This window comes from Pelophylax lessonae (assembly GCF_965119305.1).
Source record: "Pelophylax lessonae genome assembly, chromosome: 11".
NCBI classification, from domain to species: Eukaryota; Metazoa; Chordata; class Amphibia; order Anura; family Ranidae; genus Pelophylax; species Pelophylax lessonae.
Genome location: NC_138778.1, coordinates 92,417,168 through 92,442,675, shown reverse-complemented (window position 1 = coordinate 92,442,675; position 25,508 = coordinate 92,417,168). Strand labels below are relative to the sequence as shown.

The following is a 25,508-nucleotide window of genomic DNA, read 5'->3' as shown; positions in this document are numbered from 1 at the left end:
AGGTGGAACGTACGAGCAGATGGGAGGGCCCCTCACACTGACAGAGCCAGAACGGGCAGGGGGGCCCCTCATAGTGAAGCAGGAGAGGAATGGGCGGATGACCGCTAACAGTAGAACGGCAGAACAAGAGAGAAATGGGCGCCCCCCCACAGAGGTAGAACTCCAGGGCCCAGTCACAAGAGCCACTGCTGCGACACTGGTAGTTCCACCACTGGTATGTATGAATGTGAGTTAGGGACCTGAGATTGTACAACTGTGGCCAAAGGTTTTGAGAATGACACAAATATTATTTTCACAAAGTCTGTTGCTTTTAAAACTATAATCCTGCCACTTTATAAAACTCTGATTAGGCTACATCTGGAGTATTCTGTGCAGTTCTGGTCACCAGTCCTCAGAAGGGGTGTGCTGGAGCTGGAGTAAAGAAGGGCAACAAAATGAATAAGGGGACTGGAGGACCCCAATTACGAAGAATGACTACAAGCACTAAATGTATTCTCGCTGGAGAAGAGACGCTTCCCAGCGTAGAGAAAAAAAACTATTCAGGTAGGAAAAAAAACCTATTCAGTCTCAGGCAGTGTAAGAGGACACGGGGCCACACAAAGAGGAGAAGCATTTTAACCCTTAGCTGCACATGAGTGTTTTCACTGTCAGGGCTATAAGGATGTGGAACTCTCTTCCACAACTGCTGGTGTCAGCGGGAAGTATTAATATTTTCAAAAGACTCTCGGACGTGTATCTTAATGAACATACAGGGATATGGGAAATTATTATCGACATTGAAACACGTACACCTACAGAGGTTGAACTGGATGGACTATTGTCTTTATTTGGGCTTACCTACTATGTAACTATGTATGTAACCTTGCTGATGCAGTACAACTACCTTGTGTCTTGTTGCAGTGCTCAGACTTGCCATGGTATATGACCTGTGACATGAAACTGTCTTCAACAACCTCACCTTAGTAGCAGAGTTTGGCTGTTCCTCACTCACTTCAAAGCCTCCTACACAGCTGTTTCTGTTTCAGTTAATGACTGAGTTATAATCTATATACGAAATTGATGCTCATTGGTATGTGCTTGGTATAATTGGTTAATCATACACCTGACTCTAATCCTACAAAATCCCTAAATTTATGCAAGTGTACAAAGTGTGCAAATGAAGGAATCGATGCTCGTTTGAAGGGTATTCACACCAAATAATGATTTTAATTCAATTTTCCTTTTGTTTACTAATTTTTCATTTTGTAACTTGATAAAAATAAACAATTAAAATATAAAATTAAAATATATATTTTTGAAAGTATTCTTATTTAGAGCTTTGCTTTGTGCACGAGTGTTGTTGGGAGTTGGGAGCATGAAATTGTTCAAAATGTCTTGGTATGCTGATGCCCTTTGATTTCCCTTCACTGGAACTAAGGGGCCAAGCCCAACCCCTAAAAACAACCCCACACCATCATCCCCCCTCCAACAAATGGTTTGAACCAGTGCACAAAGCAAAGTCTATAAAGACATGGATAAGCGAGTTTGGGGTGGAAGAACTTGACTGGCCTGACCTCAACCGATAGAACTCCTTTGGGATGAATTACGGTGGAGGCTGCGAGCCAGGCCTTCTCTCCAACATCAGCGCCTGACCTCACAAATGCACTTCTGGAAGAATTGTCAAACATTCCCATAGACACGCTCCTAAGGCTGGGATTCAATTCAATATTGGGTTGGCCTGCCTATAACATCCATCTGGACAGCCTTCTCGGAAGGGTTGAAGCTGTTATAGCTGCAAAGGGTGGGCCAACTCAATATTGAACCCTATGGACTAAGACTGGGATGTCATTAAACGTCATGTGTGTGTAAAGGCAGGTGTCCCAATACTTTTGGTAATATAGTGTATATGGCCCCAACTGTGCCAAATATTTTGAGTGCCATGTCCTTCTGCATTGTAACCACAGGGGGTTTGCTTGCATGGCACCCATTCAAAGAAGGCCACCACCTCTCCTCTCAACCTCAACCAATCAGAGAGTGTTTTGCATTCATTGAGAAAAATGCAAGGGATTCTCAGAATGGCAGCCATGCTGTACAAGTAACCCCTTTGCATAAGGGCAGTCGCTCAGCATGGCCCCTTGAAGCTCAAAGCCATCACTATAGTAGCTCAGGCCACTACAATGATTTACAGCTTACACAGAGGCCGATCAGGTATCACATATGCATGCTTACCATGCTGACCCAATGTATGCAAAATATATCATCACTTGAGCTCAGCTTTAAGATCCTTTTTATAGGGCATGACTGAATATAACATATTCTTTCAGGTGAACTGATCCTGTAGGGTCTGTCCTGCTTATGAAAGTGATATGGCTTGGTGCATGTTTACCTTTACAGTAATCCCCCGCTACATCGCGGTTCAGTTTTTGCGGTCCCGGTAATTCGCGTTTTTTTTTGTAATGTTATTTTACTATATAAATCATTACAAATGAAAGATTTTTGTGTTTTTCATAGCTCTTGCTCTGTCTCTAAGTATCTTTTATGTGTTTAAATTAGTTTCTATTGTTTTAAAAGTGTGTTTAAAGACCTTAAAATGCTTCTACACGTACAGTGACAGTAACAAAATCATGCCTACAATGCATTTTAATAGGGTTTTTCTATTTCGCGGAATTTCACTTTTCGCGGCTGGGTCTGGAACTTAACCCCCGCAATGGAGGGGGGTTTACTGTACTCACAGAGAGTATGTTCTGTGTTTTCCCACCAATGAAAGGAAATATATCTGCTCTAAACAAGGCAGTGAAAGCAAAGAATAAAATATCAAACTGACAGTTTCCCATTGTAGGTTTGCTTTAAAAAAAAATCATACCTTCTTTATCCATGAAAGTCAGAATGGCACTTCTGCAGTCATCTAAGAACTCTCTTTTGTCCACCTCCCCACCTCCGTTCTTACTTTTTCCAAAAAACAACTCTAGTTTATCCATGATGACTTCTTCTGAAATGCCGGCGGGTAGATTATATACAAGGATCTTTTTTGGACTCAAATTCATCTCCATCTGTATATAACATAAAATCAAGTAGCTTTGTCAAATCTTCTCCCCAGAAACAGCTTATATGCCAGATTTATGAAACATTGTTGCATTAAAAGCTTTCACTCATCATTGCTTGATACAGAGCCAGCCATCAGTTACCTACTTGTGATTTACGTATACCTGGTTTAGCAGGGACAAGCCAAATTTCCATCCATGTATGGGCAGAGAGGTTGTACAGAACTCGATCTATTGAATGAGTTCTGTACAACCACCCTGCCAGATTTTCCATGCTCAATCAGCGCTGCTGGCTACAACCAGTGTCTCCCCACCGTTAGGCCCCTGTCACACTTGTGCGACCTAAAAGTCGTGGTATTTTGCAGCGATTGTACCACGATTTTGACTGGACTTGAAGCAATGCCTATGTCTATGGACCTCAAAATGCATCAAAGTCAGGCCAAAGTAGTGCAGGGACTACTTTGAAGTTGTTAAGGCTTGAAGTTGCATAGATATGAATGGTACTCATTGGAAATCATGGAGTATGACTTGTCATGCGACTTTGCAGTCCCAAATTCATCCACCTCAAATGTGTCAATGGGGGAATTGAGTCAGTTTTTTTTGTTCAACCCACCCATTGAACGAAAAAAAAAATGTTTTATAATCTTTGGGCTGCTTCACTGAAGTCCTGAAAAGCAATGCCCCTCTGGCATTCCTACAGGAGGTTTTTACAGCTGCTGTTAGGGTGCCTGACTTTTTTTTTTTTTACCTCCACTAAATGCCCCTCCATGTTAGCCTATGTGTCCATGCAAACAGCGTTTAGTGGGCAGTTGGGGATCCCTGTGGGGCTGGGAAACTGAGGACTCTATGGACTCTTAAAGCGGAGTTCCATCCTAAAATTATACTTACCCTCCATCTTCTTGCTCCGGGTCACCTGAAAAACAAATGGATAATCGCCTTTTTTTTTTTTTCCTACTTACCATGTTTAGAAGAAAATATACTCACCTTACTTCCTCTTCCTCCCCTCGGCGGCCACGGCGAGTCGTCACTTCCTGGCTTGCAATGATTCCTGGGAGCTGAACGTCATCGCTCCCAGGAATCAATGCTCCTGCACTGGCCCCGACGTCAGTTCCGGTGCAGGCGCCGTCATACCTTGCTAAACAGCTTCTGGGCATGCCCAGAAGCTGTGCAGGGATGACGCTGCGGCACCGGAAGTGACGGCGGGGCCGGTGCAGTGCATCGTGGGACCGAAGAAGACGGAAGAGGACACAGAAGAGGATCGCGCTGGCTTCAAGCTGCCCACACCTGAGATGGCAGCGCTGGACAATACATTTTCAAGGTAAGTATTTCTTCTAAAAGGTAAGTGCAACCCGGGACAGATCGATCTGTCCTAATCGAATACAGCTGTCACATGACCCAGACCTTTCACTGCCTGTCTGTAGGGAAACATAAGCAGGAGGAGCTTCTAGTCCTCTGCTGCTGGTCACATGTTAAAAAAAAAAAAAAACGCTTTTGGATTACAGAGTAAAAATAAATAATAAACAAAATGCTTTAAGTTGTCATACAAATATATATTTGAAATTGAATCTTTATTATTTTTTTTGGCAATAACATGCATACCTGCCAACTGTGCCATTTTTCCCGGGACAATCCCGGCAAATAGGAGCCTGTCCCGGGTATTTTACATTGTCCCTGTTAATCAGGGACAATGTAAATCATTTAAAAAAAAAAAAAATTTGTTATTTTTTTTTTATTTTATTTTGTGCCACACAGTGTCGCTCTCACCCCAGCTAGGAGTTGTAGTTCTGGCAGCAGGTTGTCTCTCTCTGTGTGTCTGCTCACTCTTCCCGTCTGTCGCAAATTTAACGTGTCACCGAAGGCAGGGTGTCAGCATGGTGCACTTTTCAAAATCCGCCAGCAGGGGGAGGCAGAGCACCTTACGACAAGCTGGAGGCCTCACACTCCATTAATTACTACTATTAATAATGTTTTTTTATAGATATAATTTATGCACCTGTTAATTGATACATATATATAGTTTTCTAGCTCTAGATAAATGTGTGTACATATCCGTGTATGTGTATGTGTGTGCATATATATATATATATATATATATATATATAGCTCAAAAAAATGAAAACAGACCTCAATCCTCAATGGGAAAAATTTCATGCTGGATATCTATACTGGTATGGACTTGGTATGTGTTAGGATAATATGGACTAGGTAATGTCTTAGGATCTATACTGGTACGGACTCTGTAATGTGTTAGGATGGTATGGACTGGGTAATGTGTTAGGATCTGTACTGGTATGGACTGGGTAATGTGTTAGGATCTATACTGGTTCTAACTGGGTAATGTGTTAGGATCTATACTGGTGTGGACTATACTGGTATGGACTCTGTAATGTGTTAGGATGATATGGACTGGGTAATGTGTTAGGATCTATACTGGTATGGACTGGGTAATGTGTTAGGATCTATACTGGTATGGACTGGGTAATGTGTTAGAATCTATACTGGTATGGACTGGGTAATGTGTTAGGATCTATACTGGTATGGACTGGGTAATGTGTTAGGATCTATACTGGTATGGACTGGGTAATGTGTTAGGATCTATACTGGTATGGACTGGGTAATGTGTTAGGATCTATACTGGTATGGACTGGGTAATGTGTTAGGATCTATACTGGTATGGACTGGGTAATGTGTAGGATGGTATGGACTGGGTAATGTGTTAGAATCTATACTCGTATGGACTGGGTAATGTGTTAGGATCTATACTGGTATGGACTGGGTAATGTGTAGGATGGTATGGACTGGGTAATGTGTTAGAATCTATACTGGTATGGACTGGGTAATGTGTTAGGATCTATACTGGTATGGACTGGGTAATGTGTAGGATGGTATGGACTGGGTAATGTGTTAGGATCTATACTGGTATGGACTGGGTAATGTGTTAGGATCTATACTGGTATGGACTGGGTAATGTGTGAGGATGGAATGGACTGGGTAATGTGTTAGGATCTATACTGGTATGGACTGGGTAATATGTTAGGAAGGAAAGGATGCCACATTGTTTTATGTAAATGAAAATTATCACCCTACAGAGGGCTGAATTCAAAGACAGGTGAATAAAGTGTGAAATGTGCTCAGGTGTGACCATACAAAAAATGGAATATGTAAATCTAAATAAAGTGTTAGGTGTAAATAAGTACGATAAAACCTAATTATACCAGATAGTATAATCGTACTTATTTACACCTTGCACTTTATTTATATTTCCATATTCCATTTTTTGTATGGTCACACCTGAGCACATTTCACACTTTAGAATTGCAGGGAATTGTGATGAGAATTTTTAAACTTTAGGCAGAAGTAGTGCAGTAGAATGGGAGAATTATTCCAACTCTGCTGCTTTGGCCTTAAGTTTTCAATTCCCTTTTCAATTTCCTGTAATTCTCTCTTTATGAAGTAGACCCTATAATCTGATAAGTAGGCGGAGATTAATTATGCGGAGTGGGCGGAGCTTCAGGGAAGTGGGTGTGGTAAGTAATTGATAGCTGTGCTGCAAAGTGTCCCTGGAAATTTTTTTCAAATGTTGGCAACTATGAACATGGTGTGGGCATATTTCTGCAAGCCAGTCACAGGCTGTGCCCCTCCAGCCTGTGTCTTAGAATAGGAGAGAGTTGAAGCTTCTATTAATCTACATGTAATATCCCACCCCCATTGTGTTTAGCTGTCATTTACCGCTATGTATACACCCACATGTGTGACTCTATAGTTACATGGGCTGCTCAGATGTGCTAGGGAGGAAATTCTCATCATAGAAACTCACTGGAAATTAAGCATGTGCAGAGTTGCTACCACAGCTGCAAAATCCCTAGCTGAACTGGACATGACATGAACAGAAGGTGGAGATAGAGAGCAGCAGGATCAACCAGGTTATTTGCAGAATGGTAGTGTGAGCATGACAGCATGTAATACAACATTTATTGATAGTTTTTTTATGGCGTGGATTTAATGACACTCACAGTTGTGGAATTGGCTTCATAGGCTTACTGCCTTTGTGGATCCATGCCAAACATGGATTCTGGCTCTATGGACTCTCTGCTGTTATACAGATATGATTACCATATGGGAACTAGAACACCTATGTACAGGAGTGTGTGTGAAGCTGCATTACAAGAACTGTTCCTGTATGTTTGTCTTTCTTCAGTAAAGTTACCGTTAACTAATAATTGCCTGGTCTGAAGTCTCTCAAAGGGGTTCATGCACAGCGTAACAAAGAATAGGGCTTGCAACACAACAAGGGGGCTGAGCTAAAGAAAGATGCAATACATGAGTCTAACACACAGAGTATTGTCCAGTGGAAGTTATTGTGTTGTTGCTAAGAACTACAGTGTATGCACCATTGCATAAGGGAGCCAATCAGCCTGGAGTCATGCAAAAGAGTATGTAGAGGGGCCCCAGGAGAACTGAGCAAATGAGAAGGTTAGAGAGGGAGAGGGGGGGGGGAGAGAGAATTTCCTGTATCCTATAGCGACCATGGGATGGGTCACTGGGAGAGAGGTAACCTGCACAGCTGGATTGGTGGAGCCCAGTACAGGCTCAGGGGTACAGGCAGGGCCGCTGATAGGAGGGGGACCACCAGTCCTCCTGTAGGGGGCCCAGGGACACAGGACGGCCCCAACAGCACTGGGAATTACAGAAAGAAGCCCTGTGCGGCTCTCTGCAACAGCTGAAAGCCAATTGCTCCCCCTCCTGCCGGCTTTCAGCTGCTGTAGGGAGAGACACAGACACAGGACATCATTCCTGTAATTGCTTCTCCGACACCGATCCCCCTCCCTGTTCTGCCTGCTTCTGCTCCCCCCCCCTCCCCGTGTGCCCCCCTTTCACCTTTATGTTTGTGTTTGCTAATTTTAGTGAAAATATTGTCTTGATATATTCAGGGAGGGGCCCTGCCAGGGAGGTTGTACAGGGCTCTGCGATTACTAACAGCAACCCATGCCCCATTAGCCCTCTTCACCTTGCAATATAGGGGTACTTAGGGGTAATAAAATAATTGTAATCCTCTTCTACGATTGAGTGGATGATCATTATTTACATAATTTAATGATAGCAGGAGATAACAGCAGATGTTGTCTCTGCGGTGAGACATCAACAGCCAGAAATGTGGGGGGAAAGGGAGGAGCCTTATTAGGCCCCCCTTTACTTCATGGGGCCGTAGCGTCAGCGCTTCAACTATTTTCTGAGGTGATTTGAATGGGTCGTATTCTTATAGGTCAATTGGCGTCACATGACATTGAAGGTTCTGGAAGGTTAGAAAGGTCGAGTGTGGGTTGGTTAGTTAGAGTCACTTGACCTCAGAACCTTCTGGAATAGCTTTGGGGGGCTTATTTAAGCAGCCTCCCTGACAGGATTTTTGCCAGTTACCTCAAAGGATTCATCGCTGGAAATTCCCCTCCCAATCCTCCCACCCTGTTTACGTGGTGGGTCCATTTGGTTTTGAAAATATAATCAAAGGGGACATGTGAGAATAAAAGAAAAGGGGTGCAGTATGGCCCCCCTTTTCTTATGGTTTGGCGGTAGGAAGAAGTCTTATAATTTATAGCCCTTGGTATTAAATATTGGAGGCTGAGGTAAAGGTTAGTTGACCTTAGATACTAAGGGTCATCTGCCTTCCCCTTCCCGCTCAAATCTCCCGCTCAAAAACCCTTGTATCCAGGGAAAAGTGATTAACTGGCCTAATTCCCTCTAAAATCTCCTGCTCAAAACCCCTATATCCAGGGAAAAGTGGTAATCTGACCTTGTCCTAGAGATCAAGCTGCCTTTCCTGCTCGATTATCCCACTCAAATAGCCCACCAAGAACCCCTTTTTAGGGTATTTAAGGGGCTTTTTGCCTTGAGATTGAATTCGCCCCAAAACTGAGCTGTGGTGTTCCCCTCCCTCCCCTTGTTGTCGCGGCCAAATTATTATGTGGTTATGTCACCTATTGCTTTGGCATAGGGGGGCCGATGTTGATATGTAGTAGTGGTTTATTATTTGTTATTGTTGGAAAAAATATTTTGATTAAGTTGTTATTGGTACAGCCTGAGTGCCCGTTCACATACGAGCGACGCTACTTTGCACCGCGACCTCCGAGGTCGCGGTGCGAATAGCGCGCCGCGACCTCGGAGCGGCCGCCACGGACTTCATAACATTGAAGTCTATGGCGGTCGCCTCCTGGTCGCCCCAAAGAAGCTCCGGATCCTTTTTCTAAGTCGGAGCGACTTGTGTCGCTCCGATTAGAACGGGTCCGCAGCTTCCCTATGGGAGGCGAGCTACGGCGACCTGTGAGGCGACCAGGTCGCCTCACAGGTCGCCTTAGTGTGAACGGGGGCTTAGCCGTAGTGGCTAGGTTGCTTTGAGTTAGGCTACATTCACATGTCAGCGTGGCGATCGTGGGCAGAATCACCGCGATTCTGCCCGCGATCCAGAAATCATTGAAAATCGCGGGACACCTGTGCGTTGCCCGTGATTTGCAATGGCACCCCAAATGATGTGCGATGTTGCCGCGATTTCCGCCAGCCGAATTGCGGTAACATCGCGCAAAAAGAAAATGCGGGATGCATTGCGCCCCAAAGAAGCTCTTGAACCTTTTTTGTGCGTCATGCGTCCGGCGATTTTTTTTGCGCGATGTTACCGCGATTCGGCAGGCAGAAATCGAGGCAACATCGCACAGCATTTGGTGTGCTCTTGCAAATCACAGGCAACGCACAGTTGTCCCGCGATTTTCAATGATTTCCGGATAGCGGGCAGAATCGCGGTGATTCTGCCTGCGATCGCTACGCTGACATGTGAACGTAGCCTTATCGTGGCTTTTATTATTAAAGTTGTTTATTTATTAATTTGGTAAACCAATAATAAACGGCTGTGGCCTATTTTTACTCCAACCCAATGTCTGGTGTCTTTATCGTGTCCTTAAATTTTTTTAACATTTATTGTAAAGTTAATTACTGCCTGCCATCCCATATGTTTAAACGAAATGCTGGATCAGCCCGAGTCTTAGTGCCGGTTCACATTTGTGCAATGAGGGAACGCTGCGAATATGCAGCGTGATCCCGCATCCAATCCGCACCCCTGGCAGTTCACACTGCCATGTGCGATACGCAGGGGGTGTCAATTAAAAGTTAACGACACCCCCAGTTGCGATCGCAAATCGCAGTGCAATCTGCAAGTTCGCACAGGATCGGATCGCACTAGTGTGAACCACTATGCGATCCGATTCTACTGCGGATAAAAAAAGCCTCATGTGCGAGTTTAGTGCGGATGCGGTGTGAATTCAGCCATAAATTTGCACCGCACATGAGATCGCATGTAATTTAGGAGCAGTGCGCTCCGAATTAAATGCGATCTCTGTGATCGCACTAATGTGAACCGAGGCATAGTGGCTGGGTTGAGTGTTGGTGATTTATGGATAAGTTTGATGTGGAAGATATTTAAGTTTAATAAAGTTTGATGATAATAAAAAATGTTTTAATTAAACCAATAGACCAGGCCGCGGCCTATTTTGATCCAGATTGCTGTGTGTGGCGTGTTTATTTGTGCATGTTTGCAGGGTTTTTTTGGCCTGACGCCTGTGGTCCCATGGGGCTGGCTGTTCACTGCTTGCTAAAATATTTACAACATACCATAAAACCTCTGCTAATAGCTTGTAGGCTTGGGAGATGTCTGCCTAATGGATTTAAAGCAATAATATACCCAAAAGTAAACATTTATTATACTGCAGTTTACCAATGATATGCGCTGGCTGCATTCGTTTTCTATTTAGACTTTTTTCCCTTATTTTCACCTTGTGATCCAGCCAGTAAGCCTGTTTTTCAAAAGAACAAGCTCTCCCGCAAATGTAATAGTTACAAGAATGAGAAAAAACATTTAACACTTACAGGGGTGCATACAATGATCAGCTTTTAATTATTTATGTAAAACCTTTATCCAAAATGGAAAATACTGCCGTAACTGCTTATAAAGTATTAGCCTGAGTTTGATTTCAATTTGTTATTTATTTAAATTTGCTAGTAAAACCAACATCCCCCCCACCCCGATTGACAATGCTGCTGTACAAATGTGCTCCTTCATCCAGAGTGTTGGCACTCTAATACAGGAGGTGTGGTATTGGCCAGATCACCAGGTGAAAACAGAGGGAAAAAAGCCTTAAAAAGAAAGCTACTGCAGCCACCACATCTACTGATTGGTAAGCTGCAATCAGTGTTAATTTCGTCAACTAAAACCGACTAAAATGTTTTCGTCGACTAACACAATTCAGATGACTAAAATACGACTAAAACTAAAATGGCATTTTAGTCTTAAGACTAAAATTCGACTAAAACTAAAATGGCATTTTAGTCAAAAGACTATAACTAAAACTAAATCGAAATTTGCTGCCAAAAATTAACACTGGTGCATGCTCAAAGCATAAATAATAACATATTCGATTTTTCACTCCAGGACCAGCAGTAGTATATAATGAGTTTGGAAATTGTAGAGAAATGCTTAAATAATGCATTACAAATTACAATTGAACTACACCCATTTGATTATAGATGACTAAAATGAGTTTTAGTCGACTAAAATATACTGGAGTTTTAGTCGACTAAATACGACTAAAACTAAAACACTTGCAGAAGACTAAAATAGGACTAAAACTAAAATGCCATTTTAGTCCTAAGACTAAAACTAAAACTAAATTGAAATTTGCTGCCAAAATTAACACTGGCTGCAATATATAACATTTTTCGTTTCGAGTTTAATACCACTTTAATTATCTGTGCCTGGATTGTATCATTGACCAGTTTACAATGTGCTTTTTATAAATCTCTGGGTTTCATTGTGATTATTTAGCACTTTTACCAGCAGCAAAAGAGTCGCTGGTTCGAAACCCAACCACTATACTACCTGCCTTGAGTTTGCATGTTCTCCCTGTGCCTGCATGGGTTTTCTGTAAAATGCAATGCAATATGGCTACCTGGAGGTTTTCTGTACACAGATGGTGTACAGAACACCCCCTGAAAATGTCATTTCCTGCTTGAGTGATCGGCATACTGATTTTCCTAGATGTCTGCACTAAGTCATATTTTTGGCATCTCCGGAGACAAAAATTTAATTTTGGCAAGATGTTCCCAAAGGGAAATCTTGTCTAAAGGGATGCAGGCCTTGCCAATTTCCTCATTAGAGCCCTGCAGGTGCAGTAGCTGATGGATAATTATAAAACCACTCCCATACAGGTTCACTCACACACATGGACACAGACAAACAAACAACTATATCTTCAGAATAACAACGTTTGTTAAAATCCTTGTAATGTACATTGATCACCCAAAAGGGAATGTTTTTTTTTCTCAACAAAAGTGGAGTTACTCTTTAACTGCTTGCCGACCGCCGCACGACTATTTACTGCTGCGGTCAGCCCCTCACAGGCAAAGCGACGTAGGGCTACGTCGCTAGCCTGTGAGGCTCTAGGGAGCGAGCGCGCGCCGCTGGAGGTGCGCTCCCGCACGGTCACGGACCCCCCCGCGCGTGTGCCCGGCATACCCGATGTCCGCCGGGCACTCGCGATCCTCCGTTAAACCGGAAGAAAGGCAGGCAGCTAATGTAAACAAAGCCGCCTGCCATTCTTCCCTGTGCAAGAATGGAGATCACACGGTTTTACTATGTAGGACCATTGATCTCTGTTCTTGCACTAGTAGCCACAGCCAATCAAAGTTAGAAACACGCCCCTAGGGACACACTTAACCCCTCCCTCTCCAATAAAGTTAACTCCTTCACTGCCAGTGTCATTTTTACAGTAACAGTGCATATGTATAGCACTGATTACTGCAGTAATGTCACTGGTAACCCCAAAAGTGTCAAAAATGTCAGTCAAGGGTCCGATCTGTCAGCCGCAATGTCGCAGTCCCGCAAAAAAAACAACAAAAATGACAAAAATCTTTCCCTTAGTTAGTAAACGCAATAACTTTTGCGCAAACCAATCAAAATACGCTTTTTGCAATTTTTTTTTTACCAAACATATGTAGCATAAAACAAATTGGCCTAAAATGTTAAAAAAGTTTGATTTTTTAATTTTTTGGGGGGAATTTCATATAAAAAATGTGAAAAATATTGTTATTTTTGCAAAATTGACGCTCTTTTTTTTGTTCATAGCGCATGATCAAAAAAATCGCACAGGTGATCAAATACCACCAAAAGAAAGCTCTGTTTGTGGGATAAAAAGGACGTCAAATTCGTTTAGGTACAGCGTTGCATGACCGCGCAATTGTCCGTTATAGTCACGCAGTGCCGAATCGCAAAATAGGGCCTGGTCAGGAAGGGGGTAAAATCTTCCGGGGCTTAAGTGGTTAAATCTACGCCACCATGTCCATTAAAGTATGCTATAAGCAAGTATTGACATTTTGCACAGTAGAGTAGGGGCTGGCCAGAGAGGGATCACTTTAATGCAGTTGGCCAGCTTAAACATATATGTAATATATGCAAACAAAAAATCCTAACTGTTGCAAATGTTTTCTATAAATATGTAAGGGTATATAGCAGTGTGCAGAGGGTTATTTCAGGATTTTCTATATAAAATATTTACATATGCCTAAGCAAAAATGTGCAGTGCTTTTTGGCATGAGGTTAAATTATTCCTGGGGGACAATATTTTGGTATACACATCTGACTCTTTGTAGGGTAATGTAATTCAACAATAACGTCAGCTTTTTACTTTTGAAAAAGAACATTCACCACCGTATGTGTATATATATGTCTTGTATCCTGGTACAAGGTCATCCGGTGTCAAGGGTGAAGATGGCAAACTGCCAGGTGTATAGAAAGAGTGACTTAGAGTGGGCCTGTGATTGTGGCACTGACTGACACTTTGTGGGAACTGACTAACTGCCACTGACATCACCAGTGACACTTATACAGTAATCACTGTATGATCACTGAATAATATGCACTGTCACTGTACTAATGACATTGTCTGGGAAGGGGTTAACATTTCTGTGTGCCTAACAATATGTAATGTATGTACAGTGTGCTGATTTTTACCATAGATTGATTTGTTTATTTTCCCTGCTTTGCAGAAAAAAGAAAAAAAAGTTCCTCTGTACAGAGCCCTGTGTTGATTGTCAACACAGGGCTCTGGGCTATAAATTGACACAGCCAGCCAGTAGGTCAATGATTCATATGTCAAATCACAGGGGAGTAGGCGGGCAAGGGCATGCGCCCGAAACCCTGAAACAGGCAGCAACGTAAGGGTACATCGCGGTGCCTGTAGCTGCCACCCCATCACAGTGTATGTACTGCCGAGGGTCTGCAAGTGGTAATTACCAATGATATTTGTAATATGCAGCATGAAGGGGGTTAATGTACTGCCAATGGTTACTGATGCAGTAGTGACCAGTGGCAGTTAATTAACCCCTTTGGGCTGCATTAGTTGAACCAGTGTCCGTGTTAACCCCTTAATGCTGCAGCACTGGTGCCACTAATGCAGCACAAAGGGGTTAATTAACTGTCACTGGTCACTGATGCATCAGTGACCAGTGGCAATACACATTAACCCCCTCATGCTGCATATTACAGAAATGACACTGGTGCAATTAAATAACCACCTATCACACCTAGGTCACACCATCACACCTAAGGGCTGGTCCTAGGCTTGCGTCGGGAGCAGGAGTGCACTCAGCACATCGTTGCAGCTCTGACTGGCTCTGCAGCATTGTAGCGCGGCCGGTGTGTACAGCCACAGTGTAAGTATCCAGCCAGGTTTTAGGACCACACTGCCGGCACTTCACTTGCACCCCCTTCCTCCAGTAAATTGTGCTGCCCAGGGCCTCTTTATTTATTTATGTAAAACCTTTATCCAAAACGGAAAATACTGCTGTAACTGCTTATAAAGTTTCTCTATCTGATCCAAGAAGCTATACAGTGCTGCCCACTCCCTTTCCTTGTCTTTCCCATTCCACCTGGGAGCCTGGGACCGCTACGACCAGTTGCATTGGGTGCACTAGACAGAGTTAGAGGTACTTCCATCAAAGGCGTAACTAGACCTTTCAGGGCCCCGATGCAAGAAACCATGGTGGTTGGGGGATGGGATCAGTGGCAGCAGTGGTGGTGGGGTGGGGGTGGGATCAGTGGCAGCAGTGGTGGTGGGGCGGGGGTGGGATCAGTGGCAAAAGTGATGGTGGTGTGGGGGGGGGATCAGTGGCAGCAGTGGTCGTGGCATGGGGGGGATCAGTGGCAGCAGTGGTGCTGGTGTGGGGGGGGATCAGTGGCAGCAGTGGTGGTGGTGGTATGGGGGGGATAAGTGGCAGCAGTGGTGGTGGTATGGGGGGTGATGAGGAGCAGCAGTGGTGGTGTGGGGGGGGGGGTGGGATCAGTATCAGCAGTGGTGGTGGTGTGGGGGGGATGGGATCAGTGGCAGCAGTGGTGGTGATGTGGGGGGGATGGGATCAGTGGCAACAGTGGTGGTGGTGTGGGGATCAGTGGCAGCAGTGGTGGTGGTGTGGGAGGGATGGGTTTATTGGCAGTGCTGATATTGAGGGGTGGGATCAGTGTCACTTGCAGATCACTCGGTTCCCCCTCCTTGCTAGGTCTCAGTGTTTTCGCATTTCTTTCTGTGTCTCCAGTAACTCCTATCCCGACATGGGGTCTCCTCACTCGGTCGAGAGCTCCTTCCCTTTCACTCTACTGGCCCGGCCCAGGTCTGCTGATTTTCTCTTTCAGTCTCCCAAATCCCGACATGGCACCACCCTACCCTACTGAACTCAATGGGCGGCAGAGAGGAAGGACCCGTGAGCCTGAGAGTACCCGTGAGTGAAGGCAGAGAGGATGGGCGGGGGCTGTGTGCCTGTGAGTGCCTGTAAATGTGAACGGAGAGGATGGGCAGGGCCTGTGTGCCTGTGAGTGCCCGTGAGTGCAGGTGGAGAGGATGGGTGGGGACTGTGTGCCTGTGAGAGTGCACGAATGACCAGTGTACTATCTCCCCGGTGGCGGCGGGCCCCCCTACAGTGGTGGAACTCCAGGGCCCCATCGCAAGTGCAACAGCTGCAACCCTGGTAGTTCCTCCACTGACTTCCATTGTTCCTCCCCCTCTGTGATGTAAACATTTCTGATTTCCGTTTGTTTACAAGCTTGTTAAGCAGCCGATCAAACCAATCTCAGTTTTATCAGCTGCTTTGGAGTTGCAGAGGAGGGTAAAAGACCCTAAATCTCCCCATAAAGAGGACCTGTCACAACCCATGATATCACAAGGGATGTTGTTTATCCCATGTGATAGTAATAAAGTTGATAAAAAAATGTAAGGGTACAGTGTAAAAAAAAAATTAACTAAATAAATGATAACATACTATGATAAAATAAAATGTTTTTAAAGTGCCCCCACGCACATTTGTAAATAGATATCGCACCACATATGTAAGGTATCACCGGGAATGTCAGAGTGAGCGCAATACTGCTTTATCTCCTTGTAACGCTAAACTGGTAACCTGTAAAGGCTTTTAAAGCGTCACCTATGAATAATTTAATGTAATGTTTGTCGCCATTTTACGGGCATGCAGAATTTTAAAGCATGATGTGTTTGGAATCTATTTATTCAGCGTAACATCATTATTTTCTATTTTAGGGTACCAACAAAGCGCTTTCTCAGCATCTGCGGGAGATTTTTCTCCACCAACGCACAATCTGTTTCTGACCCCAATGTTCTGTGGAATGCCCATAAGCCTTACAACCAAGGTATCTGTTTCCAACAAGAGGCCAGAGTTAAAAAACAATTTAATAAAAAAACCTTCTGTGTGCAGCAGCTCCCCTCAGCCCCCCTAATACTTTCCTGAGTCCATCTTTATCCAGCGATGTTGCAGGAGTGTCTAAGCTGCCTGGGAATCCCCTCCTTATTGGCTGAGATGGCAGCGTGGCGTGATTGGTTGCCGCTGCTGTCAATCAAAATTATTCAGCCAAACAGGAGAGAGAGGGGGCAGGGCCGGGGTCTGGGCCACTGCTCCATGTCTGAATGGACACAGGGAGCTGTGACTCGGCTCAGGTGCCCCCATGGCAAGCTGCTTGCTGTGGAGGGCAGTCAACAAGAGGGAGGGGCGAGGAGAGCCAAAGAGGGACCAGAGAAGAGGAGGATCAGGGCTGCCCTGTGCAAAACCATCTGCATAGAGCAGGTAAACATAACATGTTTGTTATTTAAAAAAAAAAAATGGACTTTACAATCACTTTAAAGTGTATGTAAACCCTAACAAAGAATTTTCCTTTTTGGCATGCTAAAAGTTGGAAACATTTTATTAAATCTATTAAATAAGTGCAAAAAAAAAATCTATTGCTTTTATCAGAAATTCAGAGCTGCCCTGCATCCTCTGCACACTTCCTGAATTATCGCTAAGAGCCCTCTGGACTAGACAATGATAAGCCTTTATGTTGTAGAGATCTGAGAATGGAAGTGGTTGAGCAGTTTAACAGAAGGCGCTGAGCAGAGTCAAAATAGTGAAGTCTGACAAAACTCAAACACGGTGCTACCCTCATGGCTATCATGGAAGTGGACATATTTGACAAAACACAGTTCTAACTAGGATGACGGGGTAGATCTCATACACCTCAACTAGCCTGGGTATTCAAAGAACTTTAATAAGGTCCTGTTGTAAATGGTCAAGTCATAAATAGCCTGGAGAGCAGTTTAAGGAATACACTTCTTTAAGTCTGAAATAATCACCTATATCTGAACTTTCACAAATCTCTAACTCTCAGCTTCTATTCATATCCTATAACTCCTACTGTACTGGAAGGACCTTCCTAAAAAGTGGTTACAGCAATAAAGAATAGTGATGGACTAACATTGGACGGGGCGGTTCGCGAACGCGATCCGCAAACTTTCTCTATTGTTCGTGAATCGCAAGTTCGCAGCGGGCCCCATTGACTTTAATGGCAGGCGAACATGGAAAACCTCCAGGTCATATTTGCAGCCACAAAATACTTACTAGCTGTGCACACATAGTCCGACAAGATGGACACTGACATACCAGAAGTATTGCTATTGGAAAAGTTGCCATAAAATTCTTTTTTTTTTTTTCAGCCAAAAAATTTATTTATTTTTTTTCTAAATCAGCCAAAACTGACAGCAGCCGGTAAATACATGTCAAATACATTTAGGGTCCATTCACGCATCCGTTCCACAATTTAGCAGAACGTTTATAGACCCATTGATTTTCAATTCCAGTCTGAAAAATTAGGCATTCACAGGATAAAGAAGTAAGTGTCGGCCAGTACAGGCCCCAAAAATTAGCCAACAGGAGTTCACCTGACAGCAAAGAACTTTGTATTCTGTGGCTGGAGGTACATTAGGCATTCACAGGATACAGAAGTGTCGACCATTACAGGCCCCAAAAATTAGCCCACAGGCGTTCACCTGACAGCAAAGAACTTTGTATTCTGTGGGTGGAGGTACATTAGGCATTCACAGGATACAGAAGTAAGTGTCGGCCAGTACAGGTCCCAAAAATTAGCCCACAGGCATTCACCTGACAGCAAAGAACTTTGTATTCTGTGGCTGGAGGTACATTAGGCATTCACAGGATACAGAAGTAAGTGTCGGCCAGTACAGACCCCAAAAATTAGCCCACAGGCATTCAACTGACAGCAAAGAACTTTGTATTCTGTGGCTGGAGGTATATTAGGCATACACAGGATACAGAAGTAAATGTCGGCCAGTACAGGCCCCAAAAATTAGCCAACATGCGTTCACCTGACAGCAAAGAACTTTGTATTCTGTGGCTGGAGGTACATTAGGCATTCACAGGATACAGAAGTAAGTGTCGGCCAGTACAGGCCCCAAAAATTAGGTGTTGTATTCTGTGGCTGGAGGTTGCTATGTGGAGCAGGGACAGACTGTATAGTGACACAAGTCGCTAGCTAATAGGTCCACAAAAGTCTTTTGTCAGTGTAGGGAGAGGTTGCTGTGTGGAGCTGGGACAGACTGTAGCAATTAGGCATTCAACGGACATAAAAGGCCTTTTTTGCCGCTGTATTTACCTAAGACAGGGACCATGAATTGTTATGGGTGGTGGCGGATATTTGTGGCCTGTCATGAGGAATTTGAATCAAACATGGTCTACTGGTCACATGTGTTGAATTCCTCCGAGATCCATGCCTCATTCATTTTTAGAAATGTGAGGTAGCCAACACTGTCACGAGCTAGGCGAGTGAGCTTATCGGTCATGATCCCCCCTGCTGCGCTGAACGTCCTTTCGGACTGGACGAGGATCAAGCCAACAGTTCCATTGCAAATTGTGCAAGCTCTGGCCTGAGGTCAAGCATGCCCACCCAGTAGTCCAGGGGTTCATCACTTCTCAGAGCGTCCACATCGGCCGTTAACCCGATGTAGTTGGACATCTGTCGGTCTATGCGTTCCCTGATGCTGGAGCCTTTGCAGTCAACGCGTAAGTCGCGATAAGCCCAACACTCACCTAGGGACGATTCGCTGGATGGATGGAAAATTGGGTTTCCATCCGTCCAGATTTGACGGATCGGATCGGATGTCAGTGGACATGTTTCCGCTGACATCCGATGCCCCATAGACATGCATGGGGGGGACCGTTCAGATCCGCCAAAAAAAACGGACAGGCGGATCTGAACGGTCCGCCTGTGTGAAAGGGGCCTAAGAAGGCATTTGGACTCCCATCACCGAGCCCAGTGGGAGCCACGCCGTTAGAACCCACAAAGCCACACTCCAGGCTTTCACCGTCCAGCCTCTATTCTCCTCTCTCCTCTCCTTCTCCTCTCTCCTCAAAATTGTCCTCCACTCCACCTTCCATCATGCCATCCTCATGTTTTTCTAGAAAAAGGCAGGCTTCTGTGGCCCAAATGTTCGAAAGTAAAAAATGATGACGCCGGATAACCCTCTTGCCCCACGGTTGACCGCGGGCTTGTCAGAACTGATAGCCCGCCAAATACTGCCATATAAACTGGTGGACTCGGAGGCCTTTCAAAAATTTGTGGCTATTGGAACACCACTATGGAAGGTCCTAGGAAGGAAATATTTCTCGCAGAAGAGCATCCCAGAGCTATATGGCCATGTTCAGCGGCAAGTGAATGTATCTCTGGCACACAGTGCCGGTGCCAAGATACATCTGACCACAGACACGTGGTCTAGCAAACACGGTCAGGGATATAACTTTTATTGCCCACTGGGTGAACCTTCTGACAGCCGTCAAGCATGTAACCCGTGGCACCCGTGTAGATTTGGTTTTACCACCACAGATTGCATGTAGGCCTGCCTCTTCTTCTCCTCCTCCTACTCTATCATCCCTCTCCTCCTCGGCTGACTCCTCCTTTTTCGCTGCTACCGTCTCTTCCGCTGCGCCGCCCAAGATCCCCAGAACCTATTCAGCATGCCAAGTGAGACATTGCCATGCTGTACTGCGTCTGTTGTGCCTGGAAGCCAAGAGCCACACTGGTCCTGCACTCCTTTCAGCTTTGCGTTCACAGGCAGATCAGTGGGTAACACCGCTCAATTTGACAGTTGGTAAAGTGGTGTGCGACAACGGTGCCAATCTGTTGAGCGCGCTGAAACAGGGCAAAATTACACACGTGCCATGCATGGCACACGTCCTGAACTTGGCTCATTTCAGAAGATCTTACACAGCCATGTCTCGCCTTGCTGACATTCAGCGGCGACACAACCTGCCCGTCAGACGTCTTATTTGTGACTGCCCGACGCGATGGAACTCAAACTTGTATATGCTTGATAGGCTGCTCCAGCAGAAACGCGCAGTTAACGACTACCTGTACGAACTCTGCGGCAGGACAGGTTCTGGGGAGCTTGGGTTTTTTTCACCGCGCCAGTGGCTGCTCATGCGCGGTGCATGCAGACTTCTGCAGCCATTTGATGAGATCACTTAGTCACTTAGTGCTGGTTCACACTGATGCGATCACAGAGATCGCATGTAATTCGGAGCGCACTGCTCCTAAAATTACATGCGATGTCTGTGTGGTGCAAATTCAGCCATACAGCTGTGAACACGCACAGGACCCTTTTTTGGTCCGCAGCAGAATCGGATCGCATGGTGGTTCACACCAGTGCAATCCGATTCTGTGTGAACTGTCAGATCGCACTGCGATATGCGACCTGAGCTGGGGGTGTCGTTAACTCTGAATTGACACCCCCAGCATATCGCATATGGCAGTGTGAACTGCCTGTGCTGTGGATGCGATGCGGGAACACACAGATATATTCGCAGTGTTCCTGCATCACATCAGTGTGAACCGACACTGACAGTCTGTCCCTGCTCCCCACAGCAAACCTCGCCCTACACTGACAAAAGACAGAATATAGACAGTACACCTATACCAGTCCTTAAAAGGACTTTTGTGGACTTATTACCAAGCGATCTGTGTCACTGACAGTCTTTCCCTGCTCCCCACAGCAAACCTCGCCCTACACTGACAAAAGACAGAATATAGACAGTACACCTATACCAGTCCTTAAAAGGACTTTTGTGGACTTATTACCAAGCGATCTGTGTCACTGACAGTCTTTCCCTGCTCCCCACAGCAAACCTCGCCCTACACTGACAAAAGACAGAATATAGACAGTACACCTATACCAGTTCTTAAAAGGACTTTTGTGGGCCTATTACCGAGCGATTTGTGTCACTGACAATCTGTCCCTGCTCCACACAGCAAACCTCTCCCTACACTGACAAAAGGCAGTATGTAAAATCAAATGGCAGCCAGGTAAGGTCTATTTATAAGGTAGGGGGTATGTCTATGTGCTGAAATGTCTCAATTTGCTGTCCTGTACCACCTGATGGATGGGTCATGGGTCAAAGTTCTTTACAATGAAAATGAAAATGGCGGCCACGAACATCGCCATATGTTCGCATGATCAGCAGACATCAAACGAGCAAAGTTCGCCGCGAACCAACCGCCGGGCGAACCGCAAGGCCATCTCTAATAAAGAAGATACCATTTAGTTGGACACCAAACTAGGTCCAGAAGGCTAATAGGATACATTCAAACTTCTAGGAGAAATAAACATCAGATCTATAGCAAATTTTTCATCTGTTAAGTAATATACTAACGTTTGGATTGTAAACCTTGTCATATAGAAATAGAAATGTACCCAGTATAGTCAGCATTAAAGTGATTTTAAAGTCTTGTTTTTTTTTTTCTTTTTTAAACAACAAACATGTTATACTTAACTGCTCTGCACAGTTGGTTTTGCACAGAGCAGCCCAGATCCTCCTCTTCTCTGGTCCCTCTTCTGTGCTCCTGGCCCCTCCCTCCTGTTGAGTGCCCCCACAGCAAGCAGCTTCCTATGGAGGCACCTGAGCCAAGTCACAGCTCCCTGTGTCCATTCAGACACGGAGCGGTGACCCAGTCCCGCCCCCTCATTCTCCTGATTGGCTGACCGATCTTGATTGACAGCAGCAAGAGCCAATCGCGCTGCGCTGCTGTCTCAGCCAATGAGGGAAGTCCCGGGCAGCTGAGAAACTCATGCAATATCGCTGGATAGAGATGGGCTTAGGTAAGTATTAGGGGGGCTGAGGGGGGCTGCTGCACACAGAAGGTTTTTTTATCTTAATGCATAGAATGCATCAGGATAAAAAAAAACCTCTACCTTTACAATACCTTTTAGGCCCCTTTCACATGGTGCGGATCCGTTTGGAAGGACTCTGCTAGCTCAGCGGGGATTGCTCCATTGATCCCCGCTGAGCAGGCAGATGACAGCTCTGTCTCCGCTCTCTGTGAAGATACGGATCTGTCAGAGTCCTGCTCTTCTCTATGGGGAGATTGTATTAAAAGAAACAGACAGCCTGTCCATTTTCATTCAATCCCATTCAATCTGACCCACTGGACAGATAGTAAATGCATTGCCAATCTGTCTGTTTTTAGCGGATCTTGTCGGATCGGATGCCAGGCGGGTATCAGCAGACACATGTCCACTGACATCCAGCTGCCCATAGAGGAGAATGGATGGCCCGATCAGGGCCACCTGAAAAATGGACAGGCGGACCTGATCGATCTGATCGTGTGAAAGGGGCCTAAGTGTGTGTCGGGTGGGCAAAATAAATAACTCCCGCAAACCTACAACACACCCCTGAAATCCTCTGATTGAGTGGCGTTAGCTTTGCAACATCCTCCCTCAGGAACAGAAAAGTATGGCTGTACCAGAAGCTTAAATCGCTAATTTTACCATCTGAACTACTAAAGATTACTGAGAGTCACGTTAAGAGGGCCAGTGACTTCTCAACATCTGATTGGACTTTATCTTCAATGATCTGAACTCTGCACTGTACCAAGACCAGACAGACAGACTGGCTGGGAATTTCCTTTAGCCCTCATTCACACTGAGCACGGCTTTGAAATCATGCAAAATCACCTGAAATCGCACGATTTCAAAGGGGCGACTTGAAAGACATCTGTGCACAGATGTCTATTGAAGTTGCACCCAAAATTAGCAAAAGTAGTGCAGGAACTACTTTTGCAAATCGGTGCGGCGCTGCAAAGTCAGCGTCGTACCGATTGGAACAGTGCCATTGCTGGCAAAAGGCTGCGATTTGACATGCGATTTAAACTGTCATATTGCATGACAAATCTCTTCAATGTGAATGAGGGATTAATAAAAAAAGTCCCTCGATGTACATCCACCCCCAATCAGGTCGTTAAGCAATGGAGATCCACTTCAATCATGATGTCCATTATTTGCCAGCCCAATGAAGGATATACATGGCAACACAATATTTGTGTGTGTGTTTTTTTTAAAATAAAGGGCTTGTCAAAAACTGTGTGTGTTCGTTTTACTGTTTACATTTTTTGTGAAGTAGGGGTACTCCTCACTCCGCATGGGAGTGGGGGGGGGGGGTATCTTATTTTTAAAGCAGTTGTAAACCGCTGGATGCTTTTTTCTTTTTGGATCCTGCAAGGTAATGTCATAATGTGCTAGTATGCATAGCGTACTAGCACACTATGTTAAACTTACCTTAAAACAAAGTCCTTCCAGCGCCGAGATGTCAGAGCTGCAGGCACTCTCCCATCTTTACCCGTCTTGCTCCTGGGTTCACGAACTCTGGCTCTGTGACTGGCCGGAGCCATGATGACTTCACCCCGCACATGTGCGGGAGCCGCTGTTTACAGCACGGGTGGCTGTTCCTTCAGAGCACATGCACCAGTGATGTCACTGGCTACATGTACAGTAAATGTCTCCTAAACGGTGCACCTTTCCTGGCCTGGCAAGCTGCAAGCTTGGATAAAAGTCTGGCGTGGAATTTTGGAGCAGTCCCAAAACATTATTTCATTTTTTGTGTGGGGTTCATTCTCAAAATCCCCTGGTATACAATTTCTAGGGACCTCACGCTTTTTTATTTTGTATGTTTGTTTTTTGTTTTTGCATGGGATCCCCCTAAAAATTTATACCAGACCCAAAGGGGATCCCCATTAGCATTAATACCAGACCCTCATCTAGGATAAGGGTCTGGTATATATGAATAAAATTCCCAGCATTTATTAAACACACTTTTTTCTTTGTAAATATCAGTGTTGCTGCAGAAGGTGGGATATATCACACGGATGCACCACTTTACAGGCAGGGTCAGGGCATCCTCCTGGTATTTAAAAGAGTTTTGCATTTTTAAAGAATACGTATACTTCTTCTGTGGGTGCACTCCTGTGACCCAGATTCAGCTGACATTACTGAGCTGGTCCAGGCTCTGCAGGGATAACAACCATAATGTCAGGATCTGCCCTGATGCCTGATGCACAGAGCTGAGAGCTTGAGCCAGCCGCTGGAGGGGCAGAGCACAGAGCAGTGACTGAAAGTCAACACTTTTTGCTCAGAGCGGACCCAAGAACTAAGCGACAAGCAGTCTTTGATCGCTCAGTGCTAGGTGTAGAGACAGTGGGGGAATAACCGCAGCATTGGATTGATGCTGCAGCCATATAAGTGAGTATGTACCGTATCTCACAAAAGTGTCACATGAAAAGATAAAATAAAATATTTACAAGAATATAAGGGGTCTACTCACTTTTGTGAGATACTGTATGTTTGTTTTTTTGTTTATTTTTAATTCCTTTACTTCTCTTTTGGGCCCCTTTCACACATACGGTCTGGATGAAAAACGGACATCAATGCATCTCTATGTAAAAACGGATGATCATCCGTTTTCATCCGCTTCCGTCAATGTTCCTTTTTTGGAACCGATGAATGCCCTATTTTTCATCCGTCAAAAAAAACCGGATCGGACGAAAAACGGATGTAAACGGACAAACGGTCAGTTTTTCATCCATTTTTGCATTGGTAGTGGATGTAAAAAAAACTGATGAAAAACGGATGAAAAACGGATGAAAACGGACGAAAAATGGATGGAAACAGACGAAAAACGGATGGAAACAGACGAAAAACAGATGGAAACAGATGAAAAACGGATGAAAACAGACGAAAAACGGATGAAAAATGGATGGAAACAGACGAAAAACGGATGAAAACAGACGAAAAA

At 44.7% G+C, this 25,508-nt stretch overlaps 1 protein-coding gene across 1 annotated transcript in view; it reads right to left on the bottom strand.

Moving 5' to 3' along the window:
• Window positions 1-25,508, bottom strand: part of IFI35 (interferon induced protein 35) — a 129,585-nt gene that overhangs the window by 25,236 nt on the left and 78,841 nt on the right. The window contains exon 6 of the mRNA XM_082271499.1: window positions 2,843-3,029. Within this exon, the coding sequence (XP_082127625.1) occupies window positions 2,843-3,029 (187 nt within the window). The remainder of the gene's footprint in view (window positions 1-2,842; window positions 3,030-25,508) is intronic.